The 13,451-nt window shown below is 36.8% G+C and overlaps 1 protein-coding gene across 6 annotated transcripts in view; it reads left to right on the forward strand.

Moving 5' to 3' along the window:
- pld1b (phospholipase D1b) overlaps positions 1 to 13,004 on the forward strand; it is a 35,708-nt gene extending 22,704 nt beyond the window's left edge. For 3 of the 6 annotated variants that reach the window (XM_079862403.1, XM_079862402.1, XM_079862401.1), the window contains exons 11-27: positions 99 to 182; positions 1,397 to 1,478; positions 1,681 to 1,791; positions 3,240 to 3,428; positions 3,809 to 4,025; positions 5,223 to 5,351; positions 5,582 to 5,700; positions 5,995 to 6,108; positions 6,197 to 6,307; positions 6,485 to 6,573; positions 6,863 to 6,976; positions 7,768 to 7,817; positions 8,050 to 8,100; positions 11,728 to 11,862; positions 12,101 to 12,254; positions 12,351 to 12,468; positions 12,694 to 13,004. In XM_079862403.1, coding sequence (XP_079718529.1) covers positions 99 to 182; positions 1,397 to 1,478; positions 1,681 to 1,791; positions 3,240 to 3,428; positions 3,809 to 4,025; positions 5,223 to 5,351; positions 5,582 to 5,700; positions 5,995 to 6,108; positions 6,197 to 6,307; positions 6,485 to 6,573; positions 6,863 to 6,976; positions 7,768 to 7,817; positions 8,050 to 8,100; positions 11,728 to 11,862; positions 12,101 to 12,254; positions 12,351 to 12,468; positions 12,694 to 12,918 — 2,092 coding nt within the window. In that variant the 3' untranslated portion in view covers positions 12,919 to 13,004. The remainder of the gene's footprint in view (positions 1 to 98; positions 183 to 1,396; positions 1,479 to 1,680; positions 1,792 to 3,239; positions 3,429 to 3,808; positions 4,026 to 5,222; positions 5,352 to 5,581; positions 5,701 to 5,994; positions 6,109 to 6,196; positions 6,308 to 6,484; positions 6,574 to 6,862; positions 6,977 to 7,767; positions 7,818 to 8,049; positions 8,101 to 11,727; positions 11,863 to 12,100; positions 12,255 to 12,350; positions 12,469 to 12,693) is intronic. The other 3 variants (XM_079862405.1, XM_079862400.1, XM_079862404.1) reach the window with 1 other exon arrangement.
- Positions 13,005 to 13,451: the final 447 nt, after the last annotated feature.

Below are 13,451 nucleotides of genomic sequence, written 5' to 3' on the forward strand. Positions count from 1 at the left end.
TGAAAATTATGTAATTAAGTTTGAGAATCAGCGAGAGTGTGAGCTTGGGACTATCAGCCTCACCCACTGATTTGACTGATTGGGTGTGTGTGTTTCAGGTATGTGAATGGGAAGCAGTACATGGAGGATGTGGCAAATGCGCTGGAAGAGGCAGAGGAGGAGATCTTTATCACTGACTGGTGGTATGTTGAGATATAGCCCTTCCCATACGTTCCTCTTTCCTTTGGGTACTATTGATTCATTTTAGAAATAATGAACACACAGATCAGGTGAACTGCATTGGTTAATGTTTCCTCAATAAAATTCTGAGAGGAACAATAACCTTGCCCAGTTCTAGGAAGGCAGCAGGAAATGGAGTGCATTTCTTGGAGGGTTTTTTGTTTTTTTAGAGGGATAAACTGACTTTACTTTAGGATATCAATGTCCTAACCTTGCGTCACACAAGAAGTGCTTTATCTGTCCAAATAGAAAGGGAATGTACATGAAAACTACAACATTACACATATTTGATGTTTTTAATATGCATGTGGAGCACAATTTTGAACCATTGAAATTTTATTAATAATGAGAATTATCATTTCAACATGCAATGGTTATTGTAATTTCCAGGCATGGAAAAGTAATTGAAAAGTATTTTATCATGACTTTTTAAGATATTATTCAATTTATGCTCTACAATGTTTGTTTTTCTTAATTGTATTTAAATATTTATTATTGATTCTTTATTAATAAACTAAGTTATTGAATTTAATTTTTATTTATAATTTTTTTGTAGTGATTATATCCTTAAGAATTTTTTTGTACTTAATTTAATTTGACAAATCCTTGATTTTACAAATCCTTATCCAGTAACGATGTATGATTGCAAAAGTTATGTAAGTTTATTGCTCCAAAAGTGTGAGAACCTTGAAAATTGAAACAAGTGACTATTACAATTTATTGTTGCTTGTCACGTTCTCAACTCAGATGGATGAGATGTATTGCTTATTGCTTTGACCTGTCATAACAATAAGGTCATGAACTGCGAGAAAAGCCCAAAGGAAGGTAGTAGAAAGAAGAGAGGGAAAGAAAGATAGTTGTATACTTTGTGTGCACCCTCTCAGAGGGCACCTCCAGCTGGGAGCAACAGCCAAACAGATCCGTTACCTTCATCAGACAGATGCCTGGTGCTGTGTTACAGCATCACTCAGTCATCCTGCAAGTGTGAGATTCCAGTGTGTGTGTGTGTGTGTGTGTGTGTGTGTCTACTTTTTTCACTGGCTTAATACATTTGAAATTATGTAAGTGACAGTGAGATGTGAGACTAGACGTTTATGCATATTTTATGTTACAAATGCTTCCCCTGCTCATGAGGTCACTGCTGTGTGTGTGTGTGTGTGTGTGTGTGTCAATGCAGGCTGAGCCCTGAGATCTTCCTCAAGAGGCCTGTCGTCGAGGGCAACCGCTGGCGACTCGATTCCATTTTGAAACGGCAAGCGGTGAGTTAATCCAATCCAACCCAACCCATAGCTGCAGTGAAACGCCATACATCCATCTGTGGCTTTACTGCGCCAGCAATAAAACCTTCCCATTCACTGTTCTCATGTAATAATTTACATTACAGGGTGTTTTCTGGGTTATATATTAATTTTGACTGGTGGATTTGCTGTACTGATCATTAAGAACTGTTTGTTCTTGCAGCAAAAAGGTGTGCGGATATTTGTGATGTTGTACAAGGAGGTGGAACTGGCTCTCGGCATAAACAGCGAATACAGCAAACGAACACTTCTACAACTTCACCCCAATATCAAGGTCAGATAAAAAAAAAAAAGTCAGTTCATTAATCGGCTAGTGCTGTCAAATAGATTAATCGCATCTGACATAATAGTTTGTGTGTTTGTGTGTGTATATATATATATATATATATATATATTAGGGCTGTCAAACGATTAATCGCGATTAATCGCATCCAAAATAAAAGTTTGTGTTTACATAATATATGTGTGTGTATGGAGTATAATTATTTTCTATATATAAATACACACACATGCATATATATTTAAGAAAAATGTGTTATTTATATGTAAAATATTTATATATAATATAAATTATATATAATATAAATATATATACACAGTATATACATGCAAATATTTCTTAAATATATACATGCATGTGTGTGTATTTATATATAGAAAATAATTATACACCGTACACACACATATATTATGTAAAAACAAACTTTTATTTTGGATGCGATTAATCGCGATTAATCGTTTGACAGCCCTAATATATATATATATATATATATATATATACACACACACACAGAAACTTTTATGTCAGATGTGATTTATCTATTTATCTATTTAATCTATTTAATATATGTAAGGAATGTGAATGAAAAAAAACAATATTATGGACAATTCAAGCTTATTTGATGTTTAATATGTATGTGGAGCACAATTTTGAACCAGTGAAATGGGGATTCATTGTGAATGTGGATAATCGTCGCAACGTGGATGAAAAATCTGGAATTTTAAAGTTGTGATTTCCAGGCATGGAAAAGTCATTGAAATTAATAATATCTTAAAAAGTAATGGGAAAATCATGGATAAAAATAGTTGTATTTCATATAAATTAGTTCCAATCGACTGGCTTTAGTGATCCTGAATGTATTTGTGCCATTTAAATATGACTACAAAATAAATAAATGTAAAAAATTGTTTTGAAAGAATATTTCTGCCTGCTTGAAAAAAAAAGTAACATAAAAGTAAAAAAGTAAAATACTGATTATGGGTCTGACAGGTCACTCAAACAAAGTTGATTCAACTATATATATATTTTTTTAAATGTTTTAATTTTTTTTGTTTTGTTTTTTGAATACCATTTTATTATAACAAATCTCTGTTGTGAATATGCATCTTAAATTAAACATTGTCATATGAGCAAACCTAAAGTGACATAATATTATATTATAATAATAAAAATTAAATTAAAATTCTCATTAAAAAGAACTACATCAACCGAGTCATTTGTTCATGAATCAGAAATCATGTTTATTATTGCACTCACACTCTAACATTATTGAACAATACACACAGAAAGTTTTCCTGACTGTCACCAATGGCAACATGATTAGTCACAAATTGTAGTTTTTGTCGTATTTGCATCCATTTTGCGATCTTTAACCCCTGTGCCACACCAAAGAAACAAAGAGAAGGAAAGACTCACCAATAACAAACTTATTTTCTTCTCAGGTAATGAGGCACCCTGACCACGTATCCTCTTCCGTGTACCTATGGGCGCATCATGAGAAGATTATAGTCATTGACCAATCGGTGGCGTTCGTGGGAGGTATTGACTTGGCGTACGGACGCTGGGATGATCGGGAGCATCGGCTGACCGACATAGGAAGTGTCACCAGGACTCTTCCCGTGTCTGCAGAGGTTTGGAACTTATATTCTAATGTTTAATGACATACAGTGTTGCTTTAGTATTATTTATTCATTAGTATAGTATTTATTCATATTTTGATTTTGTTGTGTTTTTGTCAATTTGATTAGTTTTTGCTTATTAAAATATATAGATTTCATTTATTTTATTTTTATTATCATCAACTTAAAGTTGGCATGAAACAGAAGCTTCTATAGTGTTATCTTCCATATTAGACGTTCGACCTAGTGAAACGACTTCTAGAGCGTGACTTGATTTTGTCTGCTGGGAATTGATAAGATCATAGGAAGTTGGGTGTTGCTATCTAAATGGAGGCAGATCTGATATGGGGGATATGCTTAAATTTAACTTGATGCCTTATTATTTGTCACAGAATGCCTCTGAAGCCTCTCCTGCTATGGCTGCTCCATCAAACGGGCCCAGTGCGGTGCACAGTAATGGTAAAAGTTTACCTGTCGACACAATGGACCAGCCAAAACTAAAAGGACAGGGGAAGACCAAGAAGACCCGTTTCAGCATCCGTAGGCACCTGCAGAAACACGGGCTGGCACCTACAGACAGCGTGAGCAGCGCCGAGAGCTCTGAAGAAAGTGAGTACGCCCCCGTCTCTGGAACGCTCGCGAATGCCGACTAGTGACACGTTACTGACCTAAACTCCCACATTCAGCTGTTATCACACTTCACAGCTGATTTTGTAATGCCTTTTGGCAGCGCTTTCATATGACCGACCATCTTATGCAATGATTTACAGTATTTACCATAAGTGCTGATAAACATGAATCATTACGGTTTTAGTTGAGGCTTAAGACATTAAGATATTTGCCTGGTTTCACAAACTGGGTTTAGATTAAGCCAGGATTAGGCCTTAGTTCATTTAGGACATTTAAGTAGCTTTTATAAACGTGCCTTAAAACATTACTGGTGTGTATTTTGAGACAAAACAATGTCACTGACATATTTTAAGATATGTCAGTGCAAGTTGCTTTCAGTTAAACAGCTCAAACATGCATTTTAGCCTAGCTTAAGCCTTGTGTGTGAAACCTGGAGATTGAGGATTAGATGTGATATTAAAATGCGTTGTTGCAAAAGCTTCCAACTAGATATACTTGTGCTCATGAATATTTTTGTCTAGAATCTATATTCGTGTTCATCTTCCACACCACACGTTTTAAAAGGGTTGTCCAGGTTGTAAAGATGCCTCCTTTTCTTTAGGTTATTCTAATAGTATTTGCAGCCACCAAAATTTGATCCCTCTTAAATGGATTGAGCTGAGGGTGTCCATGCCCTCCTGCCTGTGCCCAAGTGGTGAGTAAGAATCAGGCTTGGGTGAGACGTCTCGGGTGTGCACTCTATGAGAGGTTGTCCCTGATTCTGATCCCGAACATTTTAGTTGTAAAGAACTATTTTATTAGAAGTTAAATATCATCCATGTCAAACGGGCAACCTCTCAAAACACTCTTGGCACTCAGAGCACTGTGTGGTTTGCTGTGTTTCAACAGTCAGATTGGATTCTTGCAGACTCTTCCAGATGAGTAAGATGCAGAATATCCAATGCTTGCAGATTCCAAGCATGTGTATTATCTTGGACTGATGCGGTCGTAACTCAGCAGTGTGAAAGCATGGATTGCTTCCTTCATGTGTTCCATAAAAAGTGGTTTTGGGTGTGGTTTTTGATTTGACATGATTTTATGAAAAAACTAATGTTCTACTCTTGGTTGTATTATTTTTTTTTTTTGGTTTGGGTCTTTATTTGTTGTTGAATTTCTTTTGTTTGTCACTCTTATTAGAGGCTGAAGCTGCACAGGATCTGCAAGCGGACGTTATTGGCCTGATGGGGAACACCCGGTTCTGGCACGGCAAAGATTACTGCAACTTTGTGCATAAGGACTGGATCCAGTTGGATAAACCTTTTGATGGTGAATCATTTTTCTGAAGATTACAGCATTTATTTTTATATTAATTTTTTATTCATATAAACATAATTCATATAAATACAATATAACACATACAAATAAATTAATTAATATAAATTATAAGCATTCATATTATGTACATTTGTAAAAAAAAAAATTATTTAGAATGTTTTTTATTTTTTATTCAAATTATTTAAATTAAAATGTATTTCTGCAATATGCTCTTTTTGCAGATTTTATTGACAGGCACATAACTCCCAGAATGCCTTGGCATGACATTGCCTCAGTGGTTCATGGGAAAGCAGCCAGAGATGTTGCACGCCATTTTATTCAGCGCTGGAATTTCACAAAGGTGTGTGTGTGTGTGTGTGTGTGTGTGTGTGTGTGTGTGTGTGTGTGTGTGTGGGTGTGGGTGTGTGTGATTAAAATAATTTTAAAAGTACAAAATATTCCAGTTTTTTTTTTTTTTTTTTTTAGGTCAAAGCTGCATGCATAATACTTTAAAATGAATTAGTTTTAATTATTTTACATGCCACGTCACAAGATATTTCAACCTCCCAAAAGTATTTAATGTCTTCCCCTTGTTGGCTAATATCATAAACATGGCTTTGAATATGTTTGTATTTGCATTGCCAACTCGTTACAGATCATGAAGCCCAAATACAGATCCCTGTCGTACCCGTACCTCCTTCCTAAATCTCACACTACTGCAAATGAGATCAAGTATCAGGTCCCTGGCTGCACCCAGACTAATGTCCAGGTAAAATTTTACATAAAAGACAATATTCCCATCAGACCTCATACAGACCACGTACAGCTTTCATAATACTAATTCTCTTTTTACTCAGGTGTTACGATCCGCCTCAGACTGGTCAGCAGGTATAAAATACCATGAGGAGTCGATTCATACAGCTTACGTCAACGCAATTGAAAATAGCAAACACTATATCTACATAGAGGTGTGTGACGCAATGGACTTACTTTCCGTTTGTTCATATTATCCCTAACTAATAGAATCAATGTTGATGTATTGATTGCTAACCACAGAGACTGTGGCTTTTCTATATATTCAGAATAATTCAGGATGTCCTAAAGCAGCATTCCATTGATCTAATGTTATGCATTTCCTCTTTCAGAACCAGTTCTTCATAAGCTGCGCCGACAACAAAGTCGTTCACAATAAAATTGGAGATGCCATCGCCAAGAGGATCATAAAAGCGTATCGGTGAGCTACGGTCAATAACTTTTACCCAGTCCTCCCCCTATTATCTTTTGTATGTGCACACACCTATAACACACACAAGATACATTATTTCTTTAATGAAACACGTGTAAATCAATAGGACAGAGACAAGTGTTTGTCTAAAGACAAAAATGTATTCTTCATTTGTAAATGAATAGCCAGCTGCGATAAATAGAATGTATAAGGCCATACATAGGCAAAGCATCTCATATTGATCTCTTTTACTTCAAAGATGACAAGTAATCTTGTGTTCTTTCTGTGTGCTTCACAGGGAGGGTAAAAAGTACCGTGTGTATGTGGTGACACCACTGCTTCCTGGATTTGAGGGGGATATCAACACCGGTGGGGGCAGTGCCATACAGGCAGTCATGCACTTCAATTACAGGTAACACTAAATATCATGATCCTTTATATGCATACATACATGCATACACACAAACAATAAAACACTTCATTCAGTAAAGGATGCAGTTGATCAAAAGTGACAGTGAAGAAATTGAAATTAGAAAAAAACATTATATTCATCGAAGCACTCTAAAGAAAAGAACATTTTTTTTTAGTACCCTATCAGCATATTAGAATGATTTCTGAAGGATCATGTGAGTAATGATGCTGAAAATTCAGCTTTACCATCACAGAAATAAATTGCATTTCAAAATATATTAATTTAATTATTTTAAATTGTAATAATATTTCACAATTTTATTGTTTTTACTCAATATTATAATTTTTTTGTTAGTATTTTGATCAATCAAAAATATTACAAAATCTTACTAATTTTATTTTTGTTACTAATATATATATATATATATATATGAAAAAATATTTCCCTCTGTTTAATATAACTATACACACAAGGTAAGTAAATGATTCTATAACACCTTATGTTACGTAAGATGTCCAATTTTTTTTTGTGACTATACTATATTTCTATACTATGGTTTTCAACATTTTCTGTAGTAATTGACCAAAGAATGCCTCAAATGTTTGCGATAAAGCTTAGCTTGTATTGAATCCAATACATTCTTAAATTTACCTATAAAAAAGTTCGATATTATTCCTGCTGGAAGTTATCATTTATCATATAAACAGGGTGGAATCCATTGGAGGAATTTGTTTATTTGGTCATCTCTGAAATTATTGTGCCATTTTTTTAATACTCTCATGTTTGTGCAGGACCATGATTAGAGGAGACTGCTCCATTATCTCACAGCTGAAGAAAGAAAGTGAGTACAAATATATATAAATACCCATCAATGTTTAATCTGTACAGGGTGTGTCTGTAATTCTTCAGAAGATCTGACTCGTCTCGTACCCTAATGAGATGTTCTTTCTGGGGGTTCGGTGAAGTTCCTGTGGTTGACCAATGCAGTGCAGGAACTCACAGAACTGTGTGGTTTTCTGTATACATCGTTTTGAAAAATTAATGGCTTTGTTGATTTGTTTGATGGGTTTCAGTCTCAAAGGAGTGGAGCAAGCAGACTCAAACAGACAAGAGCAACAAAACAAGTATTTCCTGCTATGCTAACCTTTTACCTATAAACTAAAGGCTTTAGGCTTTCCATCCCAAAACTACATTGAAATAGACTATAATGAATCATTGCGTCTTGTATTCTCAAACAAGTTTGCTACATCTCTCTTTTTCATACTTTTATGAAATTTGGTAAAACATGAACATCAAAAAATGTATTCTGTCATAATGCCCTTCATTGGAATAAGATGCTTTTTTTTAGTCAGATAGTGTAGTGTAGTTACGTCATCTACCAGCAGGGGCTTATAGGACTGCTAACAGCCAAAACTTGACCCCTAGGGGACGACGGCCATAAAGGGTTAGTTCACCCAAAAATGATGCCATAATTTGCTCACCCACAAGCCATCCTAGGTGTATATGGCGTGCTTTTTTTTAGCCAACCACAATCGGAGTTATATTAAAAAATATCCTGGGTTGCCTACAGAGACGTGGTTTTTTGACGGCATGCTTATGGGGCGGGCAGCTAGCGGATCGTTAGGAAAGATTAGATGAAAATAAATGTGGGCCTGAAATCACTGATACAACCTTTAAAGGGGTCATATAATGCCATTTTTGTACAAGCTAATATGATTCTTTAGGGTCTAAATTAAAAGTTTGTAATATACTTTAATTAAAAATTCTCATTAGTATTGTAAGAAAACACTAATTTCACCTGCTCAAAAACAGCTCTGTTTTCAGCACGCCGTTTCAGTGCATGTGTCTTTAAATGATAATGAGCTTTGCTCACCCCGCCCCTCTGTTCTGTGCGTACACCGTTTCTAACACAATAACCACGCGTTGTTCATTATAAACGTGGGATTATGAATTATATTGAGAATGTCGTACATAGAAAATGTACTGTGTATAATGTGCCGTAATGTACCCGGAGTGTAAACCTTAGATGCATTCATCATGAAGCGTGCAGCAAGGTTTGCAAATTTGCAAAGATTAATATAAATATTAATATAAAGGTTAATAAAACATCACACTCACTTCTGGAGGTTCAGCAGGAACACGTTGGTACCGATCCGTTTTTTCTCGTTTGTAAAGCTGTCTGGTGTGAAATGATTCACGCAAACAGGAAAGCGCAGACAATCGTGGGGAATCCCCATGAGGGAATCCCCATGAGGGAATCCCCGCGTCAATCCTTTGGGCATATCCCTTCAAAAACAAAACTCAGCCACTGCATCTTCAACGGCTCGGATTTAGGAACATCCAAATGACTGCTGTGTTCCTTATTACACCGAAGAACAATCGCAGACGCCATTCTGCTCATAGACAGCGCTCCAGTGAGGGTATCAACAATGACACGCGGACTATGATTGACAGCTCGCTCATGAGCGAGGGCGGGTCTGTGTTGAAACGCTGCAGCTGTCAATCACAATCGTGGGAGGGGCGTCCGACCGTGTGACGTCACACGGTCGAACGGCTTGATTTCAGAGAGGGTCAAACATATAAGGAGATTAAAAAAAAAACACTGGATGGATTTTTATCATTTTATGATGGTTGTGTACAGGCACTGCCAACACACATTTCAATACAATCAACTTGTAAAAGTGCATGTACCATTATATGACCCCTTTAAAGCCCAAAAAAGCGCATCCATCCATCATAAAAGTAATCCATACAGCACCAGGTTAATAAAGGCCTTCTGAAGCAAAGCGATGCATTTTTGTAAGACAAATATCCATAATTTTAACTTTATAAACTAGAATCACTGACTTTTGTACGCGAGTCGAGTTCCGACGGAAGATTAAACTCTGACCCGACGCATTGACGAACGCGGAAGCGCAGAGGATAGAGCACAACAAAACACAGGTCACAAATTAGAAGTCTAAAACGAGAATTTCTAAAGAGAAATGTCAAGAAATCCAACAGTTTTTTACCCAGCACTATTTGTTTGAACCGCGAGAGCCGTCTACTCTCACCTGAGCTCACGCTATTCCTACATCCTACGTCACAGCCGGAATGCATGGACGGACATTACCGGAAGCTAGTTATTACAGTTTATTAAGTTATAATTATGGATATTTTTCACTTCAGAAGGCCTTTATTAACCCCCTGGAGCTGTATGGATTAATTTTATGATGGATGGATGTGCTTTTTTGGGCTTCATTAAAAAAAAGTTACTGTTCACTGGCATTATAAAGCTTGGAAGAGCCAGGATATTATTTAATGAACTCCGATTGTGTTTGTTTGAAAGGAGAAAGTCATATACACCTTGAGAGTGAGTAAATTATGGGATAATTTTCATTTTTGGGTGAACTATCCCTTTAAGAGCATTAAAACACAACAGCGCCCTCTTGTGGTTCTTAATTCATAGTAAAAGAGTTTGTTGTGAAAGACCTTGTTGTGGAGAAATAGCACTGTGTGTGTTTTTTATCATGCAACATCTACTTGCAGTCAGACACGTTGCAGTGTCACAATCATTCGACCTGCATCTATTAACCCGCCATGAGAGAGAAAGGAGTGAAGTTTCTCTTTGTGCCTGAATTATCCAGCAAGTTGTTGGTGTTTTGTTGCAGCTTCACTGGATCAGAGCGTTCCCGCCGTGTCCCGAACACGGATACAGATACATATCGCTGTTCTCTGATAATGCAGGAGCTCGATTGTGGGTGCATAATTGGTCTGGCGCGGTTTTAAGACGCAGTTAGAGTTCATGTGCTGTGTAACTGCATATCCTCCTGCTCAATTAAAACTGCTAGAGAAAATACAAAAATATTGAAAAAAAAGGTTTTATACATAAAAGGTATTTTAAAAAGAAAGATGAGATTAAACTGTAGGTCAAACAGAATGACTCTGAAACTATATCCGCTGGTGTTACTGTTATACAGAGAGGAAGGAAGTGTTTCTTTTGCCTCCATTGAGCTCCTAAAGTGGCTTGAATGTTAGGGGTGTCAAAATACATGCCAAAAAGTCCAAGTTGGCACAAAGCAAATGGGTTAAACTGCTGGAAATGGATAGAATAATTACAGAGCAAACAACTCAGACATTCAGTCAGAGTCAAAATTACTAACATGATATGACTTTAAACATGAAATGATTTTCAGATTCAGCTTGTTTAATTCACATTAAACCTTTGTGCCTGTGATTAATCATGACACCTATTTGATGACTTATACTCTGATATATAGGTGCCTATAAATTATTTTTATTATTATTAGGCATTTGGCTGACGCCTTTATCCAAAGCTACTTATGTTGCATTTAAGTGCACTTATGTCTAAATACTTTTTTCTTTTCTAAATATTTCTTTCTTAGTTTCTTTGTGCATTAAGTTTAACTAAATGAAAATGAGATGTTTTGTTTTACATTTTTATTTTATTTCTGTTTTTATTATCTTAATTTTAACCTTATTCCTAACCTTCTGTGGAACTAAAGAAGATAGTTTGAAAACAAAATTTCCATTCAGTTTTGGACCCCATTGACTTGCATTGTAAGGACAAAAACTGTATGTTCTGGGTGTTCCACAGAAGTAAAAGTCATAGAGTTTTGAAAGGACATGAGGGTGGGTAAATGTCAATGATGACAGAATTTTCATTGTTGGCTGAACTATTCCTTTAAACTGTGTAAATATCAAACGAAAACAGAAAAAGAAAAAGCCATTTGCTTTCTCTGTCTCTGCAGTGGGGGATCAGTGGATGAATTACATCTCATTTGGGGGTCTGAGGACCCACGCTGAGCTGGAGGGAAAGCTGGTGACTGAACTGATATATGTGCACAGCAAGATGCTCATTGCCGACGACAACACCGTCATCATCGGTGAGTAAAAATAGAAATTTGCAGACAGGAAAAGCATATGACTGTATCATCTATGCACATGTGCTGATAGGAATGATAAATGACTAAATGTAAATGTGATACAGCAATCATGAAACTGATGCTGTCATAATGTGAGATGAAAAAAATGGTGAAAAAATAGCAATGGCTCCTCCTATTGTTGAGATGTAGTATTGCATTCTGAATGTCAGTAATCAAAAATCCATATTACATCCATCAGGTTCTGCCAATATCAATGACCGGAGCATGCTGGGTAAGAGAGACAGTGAGGTGGCCGTCATTTACGAGGATATCCAGACTGTGAAGTCGGTCATGGACGGTCAGGAGTATCAGGCTGGACGCTTCGGATTGAGTATGCGGCTGGAGTGTTTCAGGTTCAGGACTCTTCAAGTCTGTTTACTGCATTTAGCATTTTTAGACACATGCAAATAAGGTTCAAACATGTCTTCTACTTCCTTTGAAATCAATAGGATGATTCTAGGTGCCAACACTGACCCCAGCATTGACGTGACGGACCCTATCAGTGACCAGTTTTATAAGGAGGTGTGGATGACCACGGCTGCCCGGAACGCAACCATCTACCAGAAGGTCAGCTTAACCTATTCACCCAAAATGTCTTCTTCTTCAGACGTTTAATTGAGTTTTATCTATCTATCTGTATATAACTTTGTTTATCTATCTGCATAACCATTTGTCTATCTGTCTGCATAACCATTTGTCTATCTTCTATCTATCTCTCTGTTTGCCTGTCTGTCTGTCTGTCTGTCTGTCTGTCTATCTATCGATCTACCTAAACTTCTCCATCTCCTCCAGGTTTTCCGCTGCTTGCCATCCAGCGATGTTCGGGCAATTCTGGAGTTGGATGGCTTCCTCTCAAAGCCTGGTTTGGAGAAGGAAGACCCTGCCCGTGCTCAAGAGGAGCTGAAGAAGATTCGGGGCTTCCTGGTCCAGTTCCCTCTCCAGTTCCTCAGCGAGCAGAACCTGCTGCCACCCATCGGATCAAAAGAAGCCATGGTGCCCATGGACGTATGGACGTGAGAGAACCTGTCAACATTACCAGGCTTAAAACAAACTGCAAATCTAGCAGATGTACCAGGAATTACTTCATCTTTCTTCTTACAAAACGGACACTTCTGAGACCGAAAAGGAGATCTGGAGCCATTAGTCGTTTACGCGCCTGGAATTAAGGACATCAGACTGGTTTGTTTCGTCCCTGTTCGAAACTTGATTGTTTGTGTATTCTAACACTATGCAACTTAAACTAATATTATTTTTGATGAACTATCCGTACAAGTCCTGTACAAGATGATGAAATGGACGTTTTTGGTGTCCTTGGACCCTTGATTGGATGCTAATATATTGATTCTTGTTCATCATCATTAGTGAATGGTTTTGTGCCCTGTAACACGCATTGAATATGTATTATTCTCTGCATGTAAGTGCCAACTATGTCTGTGTAACTTTTCTCATTTCTCAATATGAAGTGTAAACATTCCTTGTGTACTGTATTTTAAGGTAATTTATGGGTCTGCGATAGTGGACACGATCCATTAAATTGCCATGTTTTGGTG

The sequence above is a fragment of the Squalius cephalus genome, assembly GCF_949319135.1.
Source record: "Squalius cephalus genome assembly, chromosome: 25".
In the NCBI taxonomy this organism is placed as follows: Eukaryota; Metazoa; Chordata; class Actinopteri; order Cypriniformes; family Leuciscidae; genus Squalius; species Squalius cephalus.